Genomic DNA, 20,680 nt, shown 5'->3' with positions numbered 1-20,680 from the left:
TCTATGTTTCTATTTGAGCCAAAAGTAAAGGTTTGTGAATACTGTGTATAGCCTGAGCACCGTCTTAATTAGGGATTTTCCACGCACTTTTTGGAATATGAGCAGCGTCACCCTTTGTTGTAGGTGCCAATATTTGTTGAATTTCCCTTGTGTTTCGAGGGCCCTACAATGCTTTGCCTGTGGGATTGTGCCCTGTCTGACAACAGAATAAAACAGGCAGCACCTTGTTTCCATGAAGCGCAGGACCCCCTCGGGCCGCAGGAGCTTCTCCTGCCGATAGTACTCGTGGGGTAGGAAATGGAAGCGGATCTTGTACACTTGGTACTTCTGTGACTTCTCCTCGATACGGAACGTCTCCTCCACGTCCAGTTTGTGTATCACCTGCAAGCAGAGCAAACTCTCAGCAATGACTTTGGCTAACATCCAACAGCAACTGGAAAGCTGCAGGTTGGGCAGCCCTAATATTAAAGGATAAGTAAACCTTTTAAAATACACTGATAAGCACTTTTGCAATCTACATTTTTTTTCTTTTAATTCAAAGATATTAAGGGTTAAAGTACTGTTATAATTTGAATGCATTTTGTTACAACAGCGCCACCTTCTGGTCACTTTCTGAACATGAAGCTGAGGATGGTCAAGAGAAAGGAAGAGGGCTGGGCAGATGTTCTTCTGGATAGGAAAGATGAGAGAAACGTATCTGAGGTTTCTTATGTTTTTCCTAACCAGAAGAACATCAGCCCAGCCTTCTTTCTTTCTACTGACAACTTCCTTTAGAACATTAACAGATAATTAGCTTTTCTACACTTGAACTTAAAATTCTGTTTGGTTGTGAGGGTCACTGACCCCAGCAACCAAATTACAGACTTACTTTGTGACTTTGCTTATACCGTTAGGCTTTTTTTTATCTTCCATTTTGAGTTCAAAACCTGTCGCTACAAATTATAGGATATTTAACCCATTACAACAAGATGACAGTTTACATTTGAAGGTGCAGAGCTGCAAAACAACAATGTAAATAATTATAAATAAAGTATATAAAAGCATTATAAAAGAAGGATGGGTTGAGGGGAACCTGCAACTGCCCCCCACGCTGCTGAATTACAAATAACTGATTGGGGGGATGAGAGTTGTACTTCAATATCTGGGGTGGGGAGGGGGTGCTGTAGGTAGCCCAGCCTTTATTTCTAAATGTGATAATGTGGGGGTTACAAAGGCACACTGGAACAGTGAACCAATTGCTGATTATGAAAATTATGAAATATATATATATATATATATAAATATATCATGGCCGCCCTTATGCGCCTCGCCTCCTGATCCATCCTTCCCGCCAGCAGCTCTTCTAATTATGTTTATGATTGTGCCTGAGGGGATCGTGCTAATCACAACACCCTGTGAGTCGTTCAACTTCCCCGGCCACAGATAAGATTTTTCATTCATTACTGCAGGCAATATTAGCGAACATGGATTATTTACTGTCTGTCACACACTTGCGGTCTTATCTTATCTACCCGCAGCACTATGGCCTTAACTAAATAGCTCTCTATACATTATTTCCCATTTCATTAGCTCATTTATCATACTTGCTTGAGGTTTGGGAAAGGGAGAAAAATCTCTTCACTCCTTGCATTATACATCAATTACAAAATACACAGCCTTTTCATGATTTTAATGTAATAATAAGGTTTGGAACAGTTCCCTAAGCCCCGCCCCCTGTTGATCTGGCTAACTACTTTGTGACTCAAATAAACTGTAACAGTAGTCGCCTGTCCTAGGCCTGCCTTCAGCATGTATCCTCCCAATCCCACAATTCCCCGGACTTGTGATGTCAATAAGGAAAGGTACATCACAGTGCAATGCATTGTGGGTTATGTAGTTCCTGCATGTTGTCTGTAAGCTGTGGAGAAGTTGTTACAATTTATAACATCAATGTTTTAGTCCCTCCTCCCCTGCCAGGATTTCAATGATGCAGAAAGAGAAGAACTGTTTTGCAGCTGGATTTCAGCATATAAAAATGGTATTTATTCCTACTGTTTGAAGGAACAGATTACAGGGATAGGGATATTGGGGGTTTCTGTGTTGTGTGGGCTCTTTAACTTGGTTTGTAAGCCGGAGTTCCCCTTTAAATTGACATCTCTGCTACTGGTTTGATGCACACACAGGAACTGACACGGCAGCAATTAAAAATAAAATGACTGCTTTTACCAATTAATGGGCTTTTTGGGTGTCCAGGGAGTGTATAAGGCAGATTTTATCTGCGTTAAGAGAGATGGCACATGGGGAGATGCGTTGCCCACAGCTATATCTGGACTACAAATCTCCCCTGAATGCTTCCCTACTGGCGATAAGTCACCCAAAGTTCCCATAGCCCAGACTTAGCCCCACCAAGAAGGAACGGTCAATGAAAAACAGGCACATTGGGTTGCACTAACAGCCATGGCTTGAAGGTTAAAGCAGTAGTTAAAATGAACTTTTAGTACAATGTAGGCAGTGATATTCTGAGACAATTTGCAATGGTCTACGTATTTTATTTTTTGTGGTTTTTTTAATCACCTAAGGTGGCCATAAACGTTAAGGCTGATGCCACACGTGGCGTTTTTACACTGCGTATTTTCTAATTCTCTCGGCGGCTGAAAAACGCACGATATCATCATCCATAGAAATAACTTGAAAAGACTCGAAGCAAACCACACAACGCGTAAATACGCTAGAAAACGCCTTAGCACGGATTTTTCAAGCGTTTGCCGAAATACGCCAGTATTTGCACAGCAAGCTATTCCTATGTATACGCAAAGGCAGCTGCCAGACCTAGCGGAAATACGCGGCGTTTTTTACTATTTCGCACTATTAGCACCATGGAAACGGGATTTGCTACGTCACCAGTACTAGGCTGAAAAACGCCATAGTCAGGGGCTGTGTGGCTTGTGCGGCTTTTTTAGGCTGAGAAAATAGGCAGCGTAAAAACGCCACGTGTGGCATCAGCCTAAGATCCACTCGCCTGGCGAGTTCGCCAAACGAGCGTATCTTCTCCCGATATTGTGGATGATATCGGGTGAATTCAGGCTAATTCGGTCGTTTGGCCCAAGGGAATTAGAACGCCGGTAATATCGATTCGGGGTTCGCATCAACGAGCAAATGTGGTCCCCAATCAGACTAAATTTTTCAACCTGCCCGATCGATATCTGGCCGATTTCAGTTCTACAGATATATTTCAGAAACTGTCTGGTTGCTGTGGTTCAATTAACCCTAGCAACTAGGCAGTGGGTTTCAGTGAGAGACTGGAAGATAAACAGGGGAAGGCTTGAATATGGAAAGGTAAGTAATAAAAATGAACAATATCCAACCAACATTTTCCTTGCAGCACGGCAAACTATTGCATAGAATCATTTATATATATTTTGTTTGCGTTTTAATGCTAATATTTAATTTGTTTGCTAACAGTAGCCATACAGCCTCAACTGTACAGAACATAAAAAAGTTAACATTTTCAATAAAAATGCTTGTTAAAATAAAAAATTGTAGCTCACAGAGCAATAGTTTTTTTTTTGCTTCTGATCCCCATCTAAAAGCCGGAAATAGGCTTAAGAGGAAGGTATGTAATGCAAAAATTAAGACCAATTTAAAAGAATAGGGAATTCTATAACATTTTAAAGGTGAACTAACCCTTCAATTAGAGTGAGATTTATGTGACACTCATTCCCTGTGCTGACTGCCAGTCTGGGGCCTGCATCAGCTCAGGAAGGGGCTTCTTCAAGCTTAATCGAGCTATTTAATGGCTGCACTATAGACTATAATGTGCTTACCTCTGCCAGGCACACTCGCGTTAGCTTCTTTTTCAGTTGCTTCACCTTCTTCACAGCTTTCTTAGTGTTCAGAACCGGCACGCTCATCATGGGCGTCTTTATGTTGGCGCTTGCAACCATCAGGATCTCCCGAAGCCTGGGTCAGAGAGAAAACAGCACATCTGGGTACTGTCATAATACAGTATGGAAAGGTACATTCACTCATTTGTACTTACACAACAAGGTGCAGAGAGTTGTAGTTTAAGAAAAACATAGACTCACACAAACAACTTATTGAAAAATTGGACTTATATTTAAAAATGTTTTTCTTTTAGTTTTCATGATTCAGATATATAGTGCAAATTTGTAATAGGGCAGGCCTGGACTGGCAATCTGTGGATTGTGGCAAATGCCAGAGGGGCTGCTGTAAGATGCTGTATTCACTCACTATTTATTGGGCTGCTGGGGGGCTGTTTGTGCCTCTGTGTACTTGTAATGCCAGGGTCTATTTTGACTCCCAGTCTGGCTCCCACACTACTTCCTGTCATGTGATGCCTGAGGGAGCACACAGACCAGCACAAAATGGTGGCCCAGAGGGGCTGCTGTAAGATGCCACAGACACTCACTATTTATTAGGCTGCTGGGGGGCTGTTTGGGCCTCTGTGTACTTGAAATGCCAGGGCCTATTTTGACTCCCAGTCCAGGCCTGTAATAAGGGCTCCCCTGTCTGCCCAGAGTGCCAGAAGCTACTAATGCAACAAACTGAGCAAAGAAGCGTCTGGAGACTCCTCCTGCATCAGCAACATAAGCCAGCCGGGACAGCTGGACTGAATGTCAAAGGCTTAAAAAAGACATATAGGATAACTAAAAACCCCTGCAATTTTGTACACAATAATAAATAATATATAGCAAAAATGCTCAGGAGAGCAATTCTGCATTTATTTGTTCGGCATAGGTTCCCTTTAACTTCATATGGAGTTTCCCTTTACTAAAGAAAAGGATTAATCGCCTGTTTACTGATGATGTTAATCCTACTTAAACACAGTAGAGAAAACACATGCCAACAATACTTTTTTCCCTCTTTCACATTAATTGATTCTCTTTGTGACATGATGAGAAGGAGGATCTCCATCAGGTAGAAAGAATCCCGTCTGATCTCATTGCAATACAATCTCAGCTCTGCGGCACATAGAAGCGCTTGCCCTTTATATCTGTTTGACAACGGTATGTTGTTGGCTTAGTTCTGTCTTTGCTATAGTATTTCCGCCCTAGCCCCATTGTTTTGTTTCTACACATTGCCATAAGCAACAACAACAACAGCCCAATAAATAGTTACTGACTATGGCATCTTTCAGTAGCCCCACTGGTACGTGCCAGAATCCACAGATTGCCAGTCTGGGCCTGACTATGAAATTCACACAATTTCTTCAGCCAATCACATCAAGTATAGCCAAAAGACTGAAAATGAAATCCCAGACTCTCCTCCATACATATCCCCATCCTCCATATGCACGTTTTTCTAGTGGAAATAAATGAAGTAGGGCAATAGGCCTAAGGCAAAAGGCACTGTTCTAGAGCAAATAGGGGGCTGTAATTATCAGCCCTAACTATTCAGTTATTTATATAGCGCCAACAAATTTTTTAGTGCTTTTAGAGAGAGTATTCAACATTCAGGGTCGGACTGGGGGGTGCAGGGCCCACAAGGTGCCTCCTCAGGCCGCGTCCCAGGCAGGGGGCCCCCGCTGCAACCCACCACTAACCTCCTACCTGTCCGACATCCTCCCCTGAATGCGCATATGTGAAACGCGTCAGGGGAGGACATAGGAAGCGGCACTAGGGTCCGGGCTGGGCCACCGGGGCCCACCGGGTATTTTCCTGGTGTCCCGGCGGCCCAGTTTGACCCTGTCAACATTCACATCAGTCCCTGCCCCAAAGGAGCTTACAATCTAAGGCCCCTATCGCATTCACACACTATTGTCAATTTAGTCTGAAGTCAATAAACCTGCCTGTGTGTTTTTGGGGGTGTGGGAGGAAACGGAAACCCTGGCTGTGATTGAACTAGTGCGACTTACTGAGCCACTTGCACAACTCATACAAAACAGGCAGCTTCGTTAGGGGACCCCTTTTATTTCCCCTTTAAAGCACCACAAACATACTTTTAGCTTTTCTTTCTCTCTTGAACAGGTCCATAAGATGGAATAAGGCCACTGGTCACAGGAAAGATCATTCCTCCACCCTACTAACGCTAAGAGCTGAATCGTCAGATATGCAGGTAAAAACAAAGGAATTCTTTGCCCCAATTTGACTTTTCAGCATTAACGTTACAATGTTTGGGCACCTTCAAAGGCCCCCGATCAAAATTTTCAGTCCTCCCTGATGACGAGGCAACCATTATCCAAGGCTTTTACAGATATATACTAATTAACCAATGGCCACCTCTAGAAACAAGATACCGTTAAAGAAAATGAAAGAATGGGCAGAACCCAGCTTAAATCTATACCATTGGGCTGCTATAATCAATAAGGGAAAGCAAACATAACCGAGCTGGGAACAAGTACACCTGGTTTGTATAATAACATACCTTCTGCCATTATCTGCCACAAGACAAGTACAACTACTGGTTATCTTTAGCAAATACAGAGCCATTCATTGCTTCCTGCTGCGCTGCCCACAGGCCACTACTATAACCGCCTTAAGTAAATGTTAAAAGGGGGTAGTTCACCTCAATATTAAATTCCAGAATGACGCAGATTCCTAGAATTAGTCTTTATTTTTTTATGTTTGTGGCTCTTGACATATTTACATACATGGGGCTGCTAGGGCTTCAGAATATGAATCCTAATAACTCCAAAACCCATACAAAATCATTAATGAAGACCCAATTAAAAGTTGTTTAGAATGGGTCCATCGGTAATATGGTCAAATTTACTATAAAGGTGAATTTCCTTTCACTCTGACTCTAGCCTAAAACATATCATTTACAGAGGCGCATGTAAGCATTTTCATATGAACCTGGAAAGAAAGACTTACAGCCCTTGATATTCAATTGGCTCAATACTATTATCCTATAATATCTCCTTTTTTAAATTGCACCCCCACTTTTCAAACATCTCTAAGATTTAATATTCATAAATTTATCTATTTTAATATTACTGTGGTTTAGATTTCTTTATGTTTTACAGATCTCTATCTTTACAGATAGCTAGAATCTCAGCCATAAAGCAGGGCAGGACTGCTGCTTACAATGGGGATCAGATAGGATCTGTGCCACTGTGACAGAATGCTCTGTTATACAGATAGCTAGAATCTCAGCCATAAAGCAGGGCAGGACTGCTGCTTACAATGGGGGGGGATCAGATAGGATCTGTGCCACTGTGACAGAATGCTCTGTTATACAGATAGCTAGAATCTCAGCCATAAAGCAGGGCAGGACTGCTGCTTACAATGGGGGGATCAGATAGGATCTGTGCCACTGTGACAGAATGCTCTGTTATACAGATAGCTAGAATCTCAGCCATAAAGCAGGGCAGGACTGCTGCTTACAATGGGGGGGATCAGATAGGATCTGTGCCACTGTGACAGAATGCTCTGTTATACAGATAGCTAGAATCTCAGCCATAAAGCAGGGCAGGACTGCTGCTTACAATGGGGGGATCAGATAGGATCTGTGCCACTGTGACAGAATGCTCTGTTATACAGATAGCTAGAATCTCAGCCATAAAGCAGGGCAGGACTGCTGCTTACAATGGGGGGATCAGATAGGATCTGTGCCACTGTGACAGAATGCTCTGTAATATGGATAGCTAGAATCTCAGCCTGCAGAAGTAAACTTTGTGTGACTTCAGAAAGCCGAAGCGCTGCACATGCCTTTCCATCGGAGATTCCCTTTGTTGCTGGTGGAATGGGATTTCTGAGCAGTTAGTTGCCTGCGGTATCAGAAATCTATCGTGGGCAACTAATTCACTCTGTGGGCCATCAGCCTTAAGGTGCCCATACACGGGCTGATTCTAGCTGCCCATATTGGTCCCTTATGTGGTCCTCGCTCCCATTGCTCCAGTCTCTATCATTGTAACTGGATGGTTTGGCCCTCGGGGAAATATCTGCTCATGCAGTGATGTTACCAAACGAGCAAATCTTATAATGTTTGGCCACCTTTAGCAGCACTGGGGTAGGGACGGAAGAGCCTGGCGACCAATCTCTATACAGAGCTGCTTAACATGTGCCTGCACTATGTAATTAAATGTCAATAATAAAAATAAAGTATGAATAGATCTCCTTGCTGTACCCTAACGCACATACCTAGGAATTCCCAGAGTGACGTTCATTTCTCCTCTGCCAGCAAAGTGGAAAGTGTTCAGCGTCATCTGTGTGGAGGGCTCTCCGATGCTCTGAGCTGCCAGAAGCCCCACCGCATCCCCGGGGTCACACAGCGCTCTCTGCCACTTTAGGTGCAGCAAGGTTTTTAAGCTAAATGCACAAAAAAAAAAAAAAACAACCAATATTCCTTTACCAAAGGAGCAATTGTGCACAGTTTGAAGCAGCACTTAGCAACCAGTCAGATATTTGCTTTTATTTTGGAATCTAATGGCAGATTGGTTACTATGAGTTACTAGGCATGGGGCAAACTTTGCACTTAAATGCCCCTTTAATCCCTACAGATCTACCGACCTGTATAAAGACTAAAGGCCCCCATACATGGGCTGATATAAGCTGCCGATACCGACTCGGCAGCTTATCTGCCCGTGTAGGCCTGAAATTGGCCAGATATAGATCGGGCAGGTTAAAAGATTCAGTCGGATCGGGGGCCGCATCGGCCAAACGATCGGATTATTATTTTTTTTTTTTAACTTCAAGCTCCCCGATATCGCCCACCCGTAGGTGGGGATATCGGGGGAAGATCCGCTCGCTTGACGATCTCGCCAAGCGAGCGGATCTTACCGTGTATGGGGACCTTTAGGGCGAAGACATAATAATTTATGACGGATAGATTGCGGTGACTAGTTGCCCCGTGTATCTTCGCCCTAAGGCAAAAACCATCAAATACACAGATTTTCCCAAGTACCTGTCAAATGTCAGCGAGGACATCCCCTGGCTGGAGTCCCTCTGCTCCTCCCACAGACAGCCATACTGCGCCATTTTGCTCTGGAAGTTCTCAGATACGGATCCCAAGTAGAGATCTGGGCGCCACACTGCCAGGCAGGGATCAGGGAGAGTAGACGACCTTCTCACGTATTTGCTACGTGTCTTCTCATTCGCCGCATACCAGCTCTCCAATACCTGCCGCAGGGAGGAGACTGCGTCAAGCAACGTTATTGCGCTAGAGATAAGGGCTTCGCCAACTGACCCTCCTGTCTATTACATGTTAGATGTAACTACATTGTATCTACGTTGGGATCTCTAAAGCCCTTCGCCCTTTAATGGTGACACCTTTCTAATAGTCAAGTGCCCAAATGCTGACAGCAGTATGGATATCTGTTCAGCCATTTTGCCTCCAAGTGGCAGCAATCGAAATGTCACATAAAGCTGAAACACCGCCAATTCATTTGGTCTTGAGCAACTTCTTTTGTACTTTGCCCCTCCATCTGCAGCTCCCTGGTCCCTCAAGGTCCATTCAAAATCAGGAAACTAGTTACCCTTTAACTGCCGGATCTGCGTTTACCTTTCTGGATGCGAGATCCCTGCCATTCTCATCCAGCTCATTAGGACACGATGCTTTTGCAGCTGCCATTTGCTTCTGAGAGTAGAGCAGGAAGGGGCTGATTCGCTGGGAGAGGTTGGGGTGCCTTGCTTTCCACCTATAGATGGCATGATTGTGCTGCTCTGCTTGCTCTGTGTTCACCCTGGATAGAACTTCATCCAAGTGCTTGGACTGCTTGATAACCTGCAGGGAGGAAACAGGGTTACACAGGTATGGGATCCATTATCCAGAAAGACATTTCCCTTTTCTCTGTAATAATAAAACAGTACCTGTACCTGATCCCAACTAAGATATAATTACCCCTTATTGGGGGCAGAACAGCCCTATTGGGTTTATTTAATGGTTAAATGATTCCCTTTCCTTTTCTCAGTAATAATAAAACAGTACCTGTACTTGATCCCAACTAAGATATAATTACCCCTTATTGGGGGCAGAACAGCCCTATTGGGTTTATTTCATGGTTAAATGATTCCCTTTTCTCTGTAATAATAAAACAGTACCTGTACTTGATCCCAACTAAGATATAATTACCCCTTATTGGGACAGAACAGTCCTATTGGGTTTATTTAATGGTTAAATGATTCCCTTTTCTCTGTAATAATAAAACAGTACCTGTACTTGATCCCAACTAAGATATAATTACCCCTTATTGGGGGCAGAACAGCCCTATTGGGTTTATTTCATGGTTAAATGATTCCCTTTTCTCTGTAATAATAAAACAGTACCTGTACTTGATCCCAACTAAGATATAATTACCCCTTATTGGGGCAGAACAGCCCTATTGGGTTTATTTAATGGTTAAATGATTCCCTTTTCTCTGTAATAATAAAACAGTACCTGTACTTGATCCCAACTAAGATATAATTACCCCTTATTGGGGCAGAACAGTCCTATTGGGTTTATTTAATGGTTAAATGATTCCCTTTTCTCTGTAATAATAAAACAGTACCTGTACTTGATCCCAACTAAGATATAATTACCCCTTATTGGGGGCAGAACAGCCCTATTGGGTTTATTTAATGGTTAAATGATTCCCTTTTCTCTGTAATAATAAAACAGTACCTGTACTTGATCCCAACTAAGATATAATTACCCCTTATTGGGGGCAGAACAGCCCTATTGGGTTTATTTCATGGTTAAATGATTCCCTTTTCTCTGTAATAATAAAACAGTACCTGTACTTGATCCCAACTAAGATATAATTACCCCTTATTGGGGGCAGAACAGCCCTATTGGGTTTATTTAATGGTTAAATGATTTTTAGCAGTAATAAGATCTTAAGATCCAAATTATGGAAAGATCCCTTATCGGGAAAACCCCAGGTCCTGAGCATTCTGGATGACATGATCTAAACCAATATTTACTGTATAAACTTGTCACCTGCAAGAACCAAATTAGTTTGCTTCTGATTGGTCTAGTGCAGATGGAATAATAACAGCCAACATCTCATTGGTTGCTGTGGGTTATACAGTTAAAAAAGCTTTCCATCTTTGGGTCTGAGCTGTGGCATTAGATCATACACAATCACCACGAGAAAGCTGGCATCTGTTCTGCTTCCGTGTCTCCGGATGACTGTGCTAGCCCTAAGCTTCTTGTTCTAGTATATTTGCCCAGTGGCAGGGGATTTGTTTTTTGACTTGTGTACATATGTGCTTAGGCTGTGTGCCATGTTTCAGGGTTTCAGGCGATGTTTCAGATTTAGATCTGCTCTTTACCGTTCATCCTTGTTCTCCAGAGATGTATTTACCTGAAGTCCTCGTCTTTTTTTAAACTTAAACCCAGCTCAGTTCCCTCTGAAGACATCATAAATAGGTGAGGATGGCATAATGCTAACCCTAGCACATGTATTTCTACATTATTGTACCCAGGGTATTATTGCTGCTGCAGACTGTACAGTGTCTCTGGATAACTGTGCCAGCATTTAGCTCCTTGTTCTATTATATTTGCCCTGTGGCAGAGGATAAGTTGTTTGACCTTTGTGCACACGTGCCTGGGCTGTGAGCCAAATTGGCAATAAGCACACATTCAGATCCATGCCCTATGGCGAGTCCCGCACTACTGTGAGTTTTTATTGACTTCAGCATTAGGAACTTCTAGTTCCATGTGGTTGGCCAATACAATATTTCCATGTAGCCCTTGGGGTCCCTGCTAGGGACAGATTGCTCTACATAGGGTTATGCCTCTATGGCTTCCGCAATCTCAGCCCTGGGAAACTCCTGTTACGGCACAATATTGCTTGTTTGTATCTAGAAATGTATTTCTCTGGGGAACAGCTGGATATATGAAATAAGACTTTATAAGATGTAGACAGTGATTTTATTGAATCCTGTTTGCCCAATGTCAACAGCTGAAAGCTTTACTCGCCCGATACCATAATCTAACTGACAGATAAGTGGAGGGGGCCTGGGGCAGCCAGAGGGCTCTGGTTCTCATTTAAGGGGTTATATGATCACTGTATATAAACATATAAGGGATTTCTGTAAATTTGATGGATGTGTGTCTATATTACACAGCTATATATACATGATTGCAATGATTATGATGTACTGCTTACATTGTGGTTATATGATCACTGTATATAAACATATAAGGGATTTCTGTAAATTTGATGGACGTGTGTCTATATTACACAGCTATATATACATGATTGCAATGATTCTGATGTACTGCTTACATTGTGGTTATATGATCACTGTATATAAACATATAAGGGATTTCTGTAAATTTGATGGACATGTGTCTATATTACACAGCTGTATATACAGGATTGCAATGATTCTGATGTACTGCTTACATTGTGGTTATATGATCACTGTATATAAACATATAAGGGATTTCTGTAAATTTGATGGACGTGTGTCTATATTACACAGCCATATATACAGGATTGCAATGATTCTGATGTACTGCTTACATTATGGCCCCAAAAGCACATAGTATGTTAATATATACTCCTTTTGTTTTAACCCTGAATTCCTCTTACCTCGTAGTTCTCTGCTATGAATGGAAACTGCTTGGGCTGGAGAAACTGTGTCTTGGGCACATCGAGGCCGTCCTCTCCGTACAGGAACTGAATGACACTGCCATCGCTGTCTCGCACCGTCAGGTCATACTGAACCACAAGACCCTCCAGATGTTTAATAATGCACCTGCATGGCAGAAACATGGCAAGATGCTATTCAACTACAACTCCCAGCATGCCTTAGCCTACATAGAGCAACTGCTACTTCCATTCTCACAGTGTCAGATCTAGGTTCTAGATCTTATCTAGAAATACACAATAAAGCAGCCTTGCCAACCTCTGCAGATATCCCGAGCGACTAGTTTTCACAGCCGTGTCCACCAATCCTTCCCTCCCTGCCATGCAATGAAAGAAGAACTCCTGCAAGGAAATGACAAATTGATATCTATTGGTTAAATCTGAGAACCCACAATACCTTAAACACTGTTCAAGGGCAATAAGTTCGTATAAAGGGGATGTTGCACTAATTATAACTCCAGAAGTTTTTATTTAAAGTTACTCTTTAAGCATAATGTATCCCTTAGTTATACAGCAGTTAGTTATTCTACTTATTTTTACTGCATATCTTTACCTTCAGAATTTCTGATTTCAGCAATTATACCTGGTTGCTAGGGTAATAACAATTTAGCAACCAAATAAGATAAATCCCAGCACAAAAAATACAGAACAATTGCAAACTGCCTTAGATTACCGCTGTCTGCACCATACTACAGTTTATTTTAAGGTGAGCGGGAATAAAGCAGAATTCCATGGCAGGTAACGGCCCTGCCATAAGGAACACAGACCACATGTCAGTCATTTAGTAACATAGTAAGTTGGGTTGAAAAAAGACATACGTCCATCAAGTTCAACCATAATGCCTATACCTAACCTGCCTAACTACAAGTTGATCCAGAGGAAGGCAAAAAACCCCATCTGAAGCCTCTCTAATTTGCCTCAGAGGGGAAAAAATTCCTTCCTGACTCCAAGATGGCAATCGGACCAGTCCCTGTATCAACTTGTACTAAGAGCTATCTCCCATAACCGTGTATTCCCTCACTTGCTAAGAATCCATCCAGCCCCTTCTTAAAGCTATATAATGTATCAGCCAGTACGACTGATTCGGGGAGGGAATTCCACAACTTCACAGCTCTCACTGTAAAAAATCCTTTCCGAATATTTAAATGGAACCTCCCTTCTTCTAAACGGAGTGGGTGCCCTCGTGTCCGTTGGAAGGACCTACTGGTAAATAAAACATTAGAGAGGTTATTATATGATCCCCTTATATATTTATACATAGTTATCATGTCACCTCTTAAGCGCCTCTTCTCCAGTGTAAACAGACCCAACTTGGCCAGTCTTTCTTCATAACCGAGACTTTCCATACCCTTTACCAGCTTAGTTGCCCTTCTCTGGACCCTCTCTAACTCAATAATGTCCCGTTTGAGCACTGGAGACCAAAACTGAACAGCATATTCTAGATGGGGCCTTACCAGTGCTCTGTAAAGGGGAAGAATAACCCCCTCCTCCCGTGAATCTATACCCCTTTTAATACAGCTCAGAACCTTGTTTGCCCTTGCAGCTGCTGCCTGGCATTGCTTGCTACAGCCAAGTTTATTATCTACAAGGACTCCAAGATCCTTCTCCATTATGGATTTGCCTAGTGCAGTCCCATTAAGGGTATACGGGGCTTGCATGTTTTTACATCCCAGGTGCATGACCTTACATTTATCCACATTAAATCTCATCTGCCACTTAGCTGCCCAGATTGCCAGTTGGTCAAGATCCTGCTGCAGGGATGTCACATCCTGGATAGAATTGACTGGTCTGCAGAGTTTTGTGTCATCTGCAAACACTGATACATTACTCATAATACCCTCCCCTAAGTCATTTATGAACAAATTAAACAAAAGTGGACCCAGTACAGAACCCTGAGGGACCCCACTGAGAACCTTACTCCAAGTAGAGAATGTGCCATTAACAACCACCCTCTGTACCCGATCCTGTAGCCAGTTTTCTATCCATGTGCAAACGACTTCACTAAGACCAATAGACCTTAGCTTAGAAAGCAGTCGTTTGTGGGGAACGGTATCAAATGCTTTGGCAAAATCCAAATAGATTATATCTACTGCATCCCCACTGTCCAGCTTCTTACTTACCTCATCATAAAAAGCAATTAAATTGGTCTGACATGACCTGTCCTTCATAAAGCCATGCTGATTACTGCTCATAATGCCATTCTCCACTACATAATTTTGAATGTGATCCCTTAACAAGCCTTCAAATAACTTGCCCACCACGGATGTCAAACTTACAGGCCTATAATTGCCAGGCTGAGATCTTATTCCCTTTTTAAATATGGGAGTGACATTCGCCTTCTTCCAATCACTAGGTACCATACCTGATGAAAGAGAGTCTGAGAATATCAGAAACAAGGGCCACTGCAATTCTGCCCCTAGCTCTCTCAGTACCCGAGGGTGTATTCCATCTGGCCCAGGTGCCTTGTTTACATTTATCGTGTGTAACCCTTTAAGCACCATATCCTGTGCCAACCACTGTGTAGTTGGAGCTGAGGCAACAGTGAAGCTATTGGGTGAGACTTGGCCCACTGGCTCCTCTACTGTATACACAGAAGAAAAGAACTGGTTAAGCACATCTGCCTTTTCTGTATCCGCTGTAACCATATTGTTATTATAACTCAATGGGGCCACACCCTCAACCTGCATCTTTTTACTATTAATATACTTAAAAAACTTTTTGGGGTTAGTCTTGGCCTCGGCCGCGATGCGCTCCTCATTTTCTATCTTTGCCTTCCGGATTGCTGTTTTACAACACTTGTTATAGTGTTTATATTCATTAAACGCAGCTACTGTCCCCTCTGACTTATATTTCTTAAAAGCTTTCCTTTTTTTCCCTATTAACTTCTTTACCTCAGAGATAAGCCACATAGGGTGATTCTTAACACTTCTACTTTTTCTTATTAATGGAATAAATTGAGAACAGTAATGATTTAATATCATTTTAAATGACAACCATTTCTGCTCTGTATTTTTATCAGAAAACATAATGCCCCAATCTATGCCCTGAAGCGCTGCCCTTAAGGAGCTAAAATTTGCCTTCCTAAAATTCATTGTCTTTGTTGCCCCCGTGTAAATTTGTTTCCTGCACCAAACATCAAATGAAATAACATTATGGTCACTATTACCCAGGGGTTCAACCACTTGCACATTTGCTATACGTTCTGGGTCATTAGAGATCACTAGATCTAGTATAGCATGGTTCCTGGTTGGCTCCTCAACAACCTGTGACATAAAGTTGTCGTGCAGCAAGTTTATAAACTTGTTCCCATTTACTGTCCTGGCAGTACTATTGCCCCAGTCAATATCAGGGTAATTAAAATCCCCCATTATTATCACTTGCCCCAAACTAGCAGCCTTTTCTATTTGCAACAGGAGCTGGGCCTCCTCCTCTTCGCTTACATTAGGGGGTCTATAGCATACCCCTACAATTAGCTTGGTAGATTCTTTACTATCTGTGAGAAGCTCAACCCATAAGGATTCAGCTCCCTCTGTTCCCCCCATCACTTCCTCCTTAATATTTGCTTTTAAGTCGTGCTTAATGAACAGACACACTCCTCCTCCTTTCCTATTGCCCCTGTCCCTCCGAAACAATGTATACCCCCCAATATTAACAGCCCAGTCATGAGACTCATTCAACCAAGTTTCAGCAACACCAATCACATCATATTTCCGCTCCAACGCCAGTACCTCCAGCTCTCCCATTTTACCAGTCAGACTCCTTGCATTGGTAAACATACATTTAATACTGGTTCCGGCGTGAGAATGACGTGTAAACAACTTATGGGCCTCCCTGCCATTATCAGTATCCCGAAGCAAGTCTCCTCCCCCAATTTTCCTTACTATGCCCACTACCTCATCTATCCTGTCTACCACAGAATTTCCCGCTGCACCCTCCCCCCCCACTCCTAGTTTAAAATCTCCTCCAACCCTCTAGCCATCTTTTCCCCCAAAGCAGCTGCCCCATCATCATTGAGGTGCAGCCCCTCCCTGGCAAAGAGCCTGTAGCCGATTGAGAAATCAGCCCAGTTCTGGAGAAACCCAAAGCCCTCCTCCCTGCACCAATCTCTCAGCCACGCATTAATCTCCCTGAGCTCCCGCTGCCTTCTTAATGTTGCTCGTGGCACAGGTAATATCTCTGAGAAAATTACCTTGGAAGTCCTCGCCCTCAACTTCGCACCTAGCTTTTTAAAATCGTTCTTGAGGACTTCCCCCCCTCCTCTAACTTTGTCATTGGTACCTATGTGTACCAAGACCGCCGGGTCTTCCCCAGCCCCTCCCAACAATCTGTCCACTCGTTCCACCACATGCCGAACCCTAGCACCAGGCAAGCAACACACAGTTCGGCATGTAGGGTCTTTGCGACAAATTACCCTATCCACCTTTCTAATAATTGAATCCCCTACAACTATAACCTGCCTTCCCTTCCTAGCACTACTCCCCCCACCTGTATTAGAGGTGCCGGCTCCCAGGGTGCTCTGAGAGTCAGCCTGCTCCATACACGCCAGCTCAGAGCTGCCTTCCCCAGCATCTTCACCTAACGCGGCAAATCTGTTGGTTTGTACAAGCTTTGAACCAGCCCCCCTACCCTTGTGTCCCCTACTGCCCCTCTTAACTGTTACAAATTTGTCTCCCTCATTAACCTCCACTGTCCCTTCTCCCCCCCCCACTACACCGGCCCCTGCCAGTGGTTGCTCAGTGAGCCTCCTGTTCTCCCCCATGTTTGCAGCTGCCCTCAGTGCTGCCAGTTCCCCCCTTAGATTTCAAAGCTAATTCTGTATAGATACTTACAGGAGGTTTGATGCCAGTAAGAAATCGGCCAGTAACAAATCCTCCAGATCGTGGGCTAAAATCATATGGCTGGAAACAAGGTAATGACCTCCCAGAAGGCATCAGTGGGGGCCTCCGCCCCTCCAGCTCAATCTGGCCCAATAAACAGGAAATCTGCAGGGGCAAAATAAATGTATTAATACAAATGAATTAAGATAAATTAAATGAAAATCTTAGTGTGATTCATTAGACAGAATGACTTTTGCAGAGTATTTATAGGAAACTAAAGTAAAGGTCAGTAGAGATGGGCCGGCTATGGCTTTTCTTATGTTCTTAAACTTCAGCACCTACATATTTCTGCCATATTCAGTGGGATGCTAGAAGCTATAGTTTAACAGGTGCTGGAAGCTGAAGTAGGATATGTTATTACTTGAATTGCTAAAGGTAAGAATTCAAGCAATGGGGATGTGTCAGGCTAGGGCACTGGGGGGGACGTGTAGTATAGGATATGTTATTACTTGAGTTGCTAAAGGTAAGAATTCAAGCAATGGGGATGTGTCAGGCTAGAGCACCGGGGGGGGGGCGTGTAAGGCTAGAGCACCGGGGGGGGGGGGGGGGGGGTTGAGGCTAGAGCACCGGGGGGGGCGTGTAAGGCTAGAGCACCGGGGGGGCGTGTGAGGTTAGGGCACGGGGGGGCGTGTCAGGCTAGGGCACGGGGGGGCGTGTCAGGCTAGGGTAGTGGGGGGGGCAATGTCAGGCTAGGGAAGTGGGGGGGGCAATGTCAGGCTAGGGTAGTGGGGGGGGCAATGTCAGGCTAGGGAAGTGGGGGCAATGTCAGGCTAGGGAAGTGGGGGGGGGGGCAATGTCAGGCTAGGGCAGTGGGGGGGGGGCAATGTCAGGCTAGGGCAGTGGGTGAAGGTAGAATGGAACTGGAATGCCTATGAAATATTGTCTTGTATGAGCCGATGTGCCCCACGCTGAAAATAAAGTGTCATATGAGTTGTAATGTTACCTGCATGGTATTTACAGTGGATCCTTTGGCTCCTGACTGAACCATCAGCTGCAGGTTGTTCTCTGGGAAGGGTCGATGGAGGCCGAAAGGCATGCACACCTATGGGAAATGTCATGTTGGTAACCATTAGTCCACTTCTGGTTGTCTGCAACATCTCCACAGCCACAGGATCTACTGCTTAACACCACTTAACCAAAATGGGCCACTCTAATAATTTATTTGGCCCCACCCTTACAGCCTAATGACGGTAAGACAACTGGGAGACAGAACGGATTTTAATTTGAGAAAAAAGTTGCCCATGTATTTGCAAACAATGAACAGACCACTGACCACTGCATTATCACTGGGACGCAGTTCAGTTTGTTGCAATTATTTATATGGTGCAATACTTCTAGAACTAATTAATAGATCATTAATGAGGAAGAGAATGCATCACTCAGTGTTAAAGCTTTAATAACAGACTAATTAATTTGCCTATTCAGGGCACCATAAAATGAGCCTCCGCTAATGACCTTATTGATTTCGTTGTTGAACTGGTTCACTTCCTCCTTGAATTTCAGATCCACCATGTTGAAATCTCTCTGGTCTTTGCTGAGATGGGCATCCTGCCACTTCCCGTGCGCTTCTTCGTCTGACGCCGCTTCCGACAAGTTGAAAGCCGCTCTGATAGCCTGGCAGGGGCAAATAGAAAAATACCCAACGTTCCAGGAAGTATACATAGAATGAAATACAAATACAACGTTGTACACAGGGAATTTAGCATCACTGTGTGCGAAGCTGCAATGTCTTACCTTCCCACCACAATGCAATGATTGCTGTACAATATTCAGTCTCTGGGCATCTGCATAGGGTAGCACAAGAATGTCTTCAACTCCTACCAATAATAGGGAAAAGGGAAAGTAATATTAGGGGCGGTCATTGAGAAACAGACAGGGGAGCCGGGCTGGACTGGCAATCTGACTATTGGACTGGAAACAGACAGTCGCTATTTATTGGGCTGGTCTGAGGCTGTTTGGGCCTCTGTGTCCCTGAAATGCCCATTTTGAATCCAGACATGCAGGGAGCCATGGGTTTTACCGAACAAATAAAATGACTAAGAATGTTTGCTCCCTAAAGGGAAGGAATACTCTCAGCTTTAACCACAAAAGCACTTAAAGTTTGCCCCCTAACCCAGTATCCCAGAGCAACCAGCAGCCTAGCGTTTAGTGATCTACTACGGTTAAGTGCACCTGACTAGTCGGTATTGAAATGCAGAAATAAAGCTCTGCGGCTGCCATTACAGAATTATCTAAGGATGCTCTGCCATCAACCTGAGTGTTTATTAAGGAAATGAGGTCCAAAAACCTAAGATTCCTGTAACTATCACAGGTCAGGGCACCGCACAGGTATAATGAGAATAAGTGTTCTAATTGGAATCATAAGTTGCACAGAACATTTCCAGGTAAAAAATACTGCTCTTCTAAATGGGTGAGAGTAAGGAGAATATGCCTCACTGGTTGACTCCCATAAAGTGTATATTATCATAGTCAGGGCAGTAAGGTTGTAAAATGCCCTTGTGATGGAAGATTCTATTAATGCCATTAAGAGTAGCTTGGTTGATTTCTTGAACAAACATAATATTCAAGGCTATGGTGGCATATAAAGTTTATATATGTGAGTACATAGTATGTGTATATACGTGCACTGGGAATCCTTTGGAGGGATTGAATTTGATGGACTTTATTCAACCGAAATGAACTATGTAACTATCACTGCTTCTATGCAGCGAAATAGCTTATGGCATTATTATGGCACCGGAAGGGTAACCGATGGCATAGTTACAAAGGTCATTTACTCTGTTTCTATAGCTTTGATTTTCTGGATGCTCAACCCTGGCCTAAACATAGGTGTCCACGGAAGACAGTTGTTTCTGTTCAGCTTGAAATAAAGTGCTATATGGTACATCTCTCAGGAATGGTGGAAATACTCTTTAGCTTCTTATCCAGTGAGAAAGAGATCAGTAGCTAAGTAACACTGCAGGCTTGGGCCCATCCTTACCCAGAGTGAACCCTCTGTAGAGCTGGAGGTAGGCAGTGAAGAGCCTCGCCAAGCAAGTCAGCAGTTTGCCGCTGGTCTCGCCTCCGTACAGCTCATAGCAGCAGTGCACCAAGCCGAAGGAAGAGCTCCCATAGTGGGCTTTGTCCAGGACGCCACAAAGCAATTCCCCGTCTCTAATGATTACCTGGAAATACCAGAAGTGCATAAAATAACCTTTTGGACTGGACATTTATGAACAATAATAGAAATAAAAGGAATTCATACATCAATTATAATTGGCTCAACAAATATGCTATCTTTTGT

At 43.4% G+C, this 20,680-nt stretch overlaps 1 protein-coding gene across 1 annotated transcript in view; it reads right to left on the bottom strand.

The window, feature by feature from the left end:
- polr1a (polymerase (RNA) I polypeptide A) overlaps window positions 1–20,680 on the bottom strand; it is a 49,628-nt gene that overhangs the window by 13,460 nt on the left and 15,488 nt on the right. Inside the window, exons 16-27 of the mRNA XM_031895296.1 lie at window positions 20,378–20,561; window positions 19,132–19,214; window positions 18,853–19,011; window positions 18,341–18,439; window positions 17,350–17,502; window positions 12,780–12,862; window positions 12,464–12,629; window positions 9,442–9,663; window positions 8,845–9,059; window positions 8,082–8,249; window positions 3,804–3,939; window positions 224–381 (exon numbers count right to left, since the gene is read on the bottom strand). Coding sequence (XP_031751156.1) covers window positions 224–381; window positions 3,804–3,939; window positions 8,082–8,249; window positions 8,845–9,059; window positions 9,442–9,663; window positions 12,464–12,629; window positions 12,780–12,862; window positions 17,350–17,502; window positions 18,341–18,439; window positions 18,853–19,011; window positions 19,132–19,214; window positions 20,378–20,561 — 1,826 coding nt within the window. The remainder of the gene's footprint in view (window positions 1–223; window positions 382–3,803; window positions 3,940–8,081; window positions 8,250–8,844; window positions 9,060–9,441; window positions 9,664–12,463; window positions 12,630–12,779; window positions 12,863–17,349; window positions 17,503–18,340; window positions 18,440–18,852; window positions 19,012–19,131; window positions 19,215–20,377; window positions 20,562–20,680) is intronic.

Source organism: Xenopus tropicalis, chromosome 1 (genome assembly GCF_000004195.4).
Source record: "Xenopus tropicalis strain Nigerian chromosome 1, UCB_Xtro_10.0, whole genome shotgun sequence".
NCBI lineage: Eukaryota > Metazoa > Chordata > Amphibia > Anura > Pipidae > Xenopus > Xenopus tropicalis.
The sequence above is the reverse complement of the archived record's forward strand: the minus strand, read 5'-3'. Positions and strand labels throughout refer to the sequence as shown.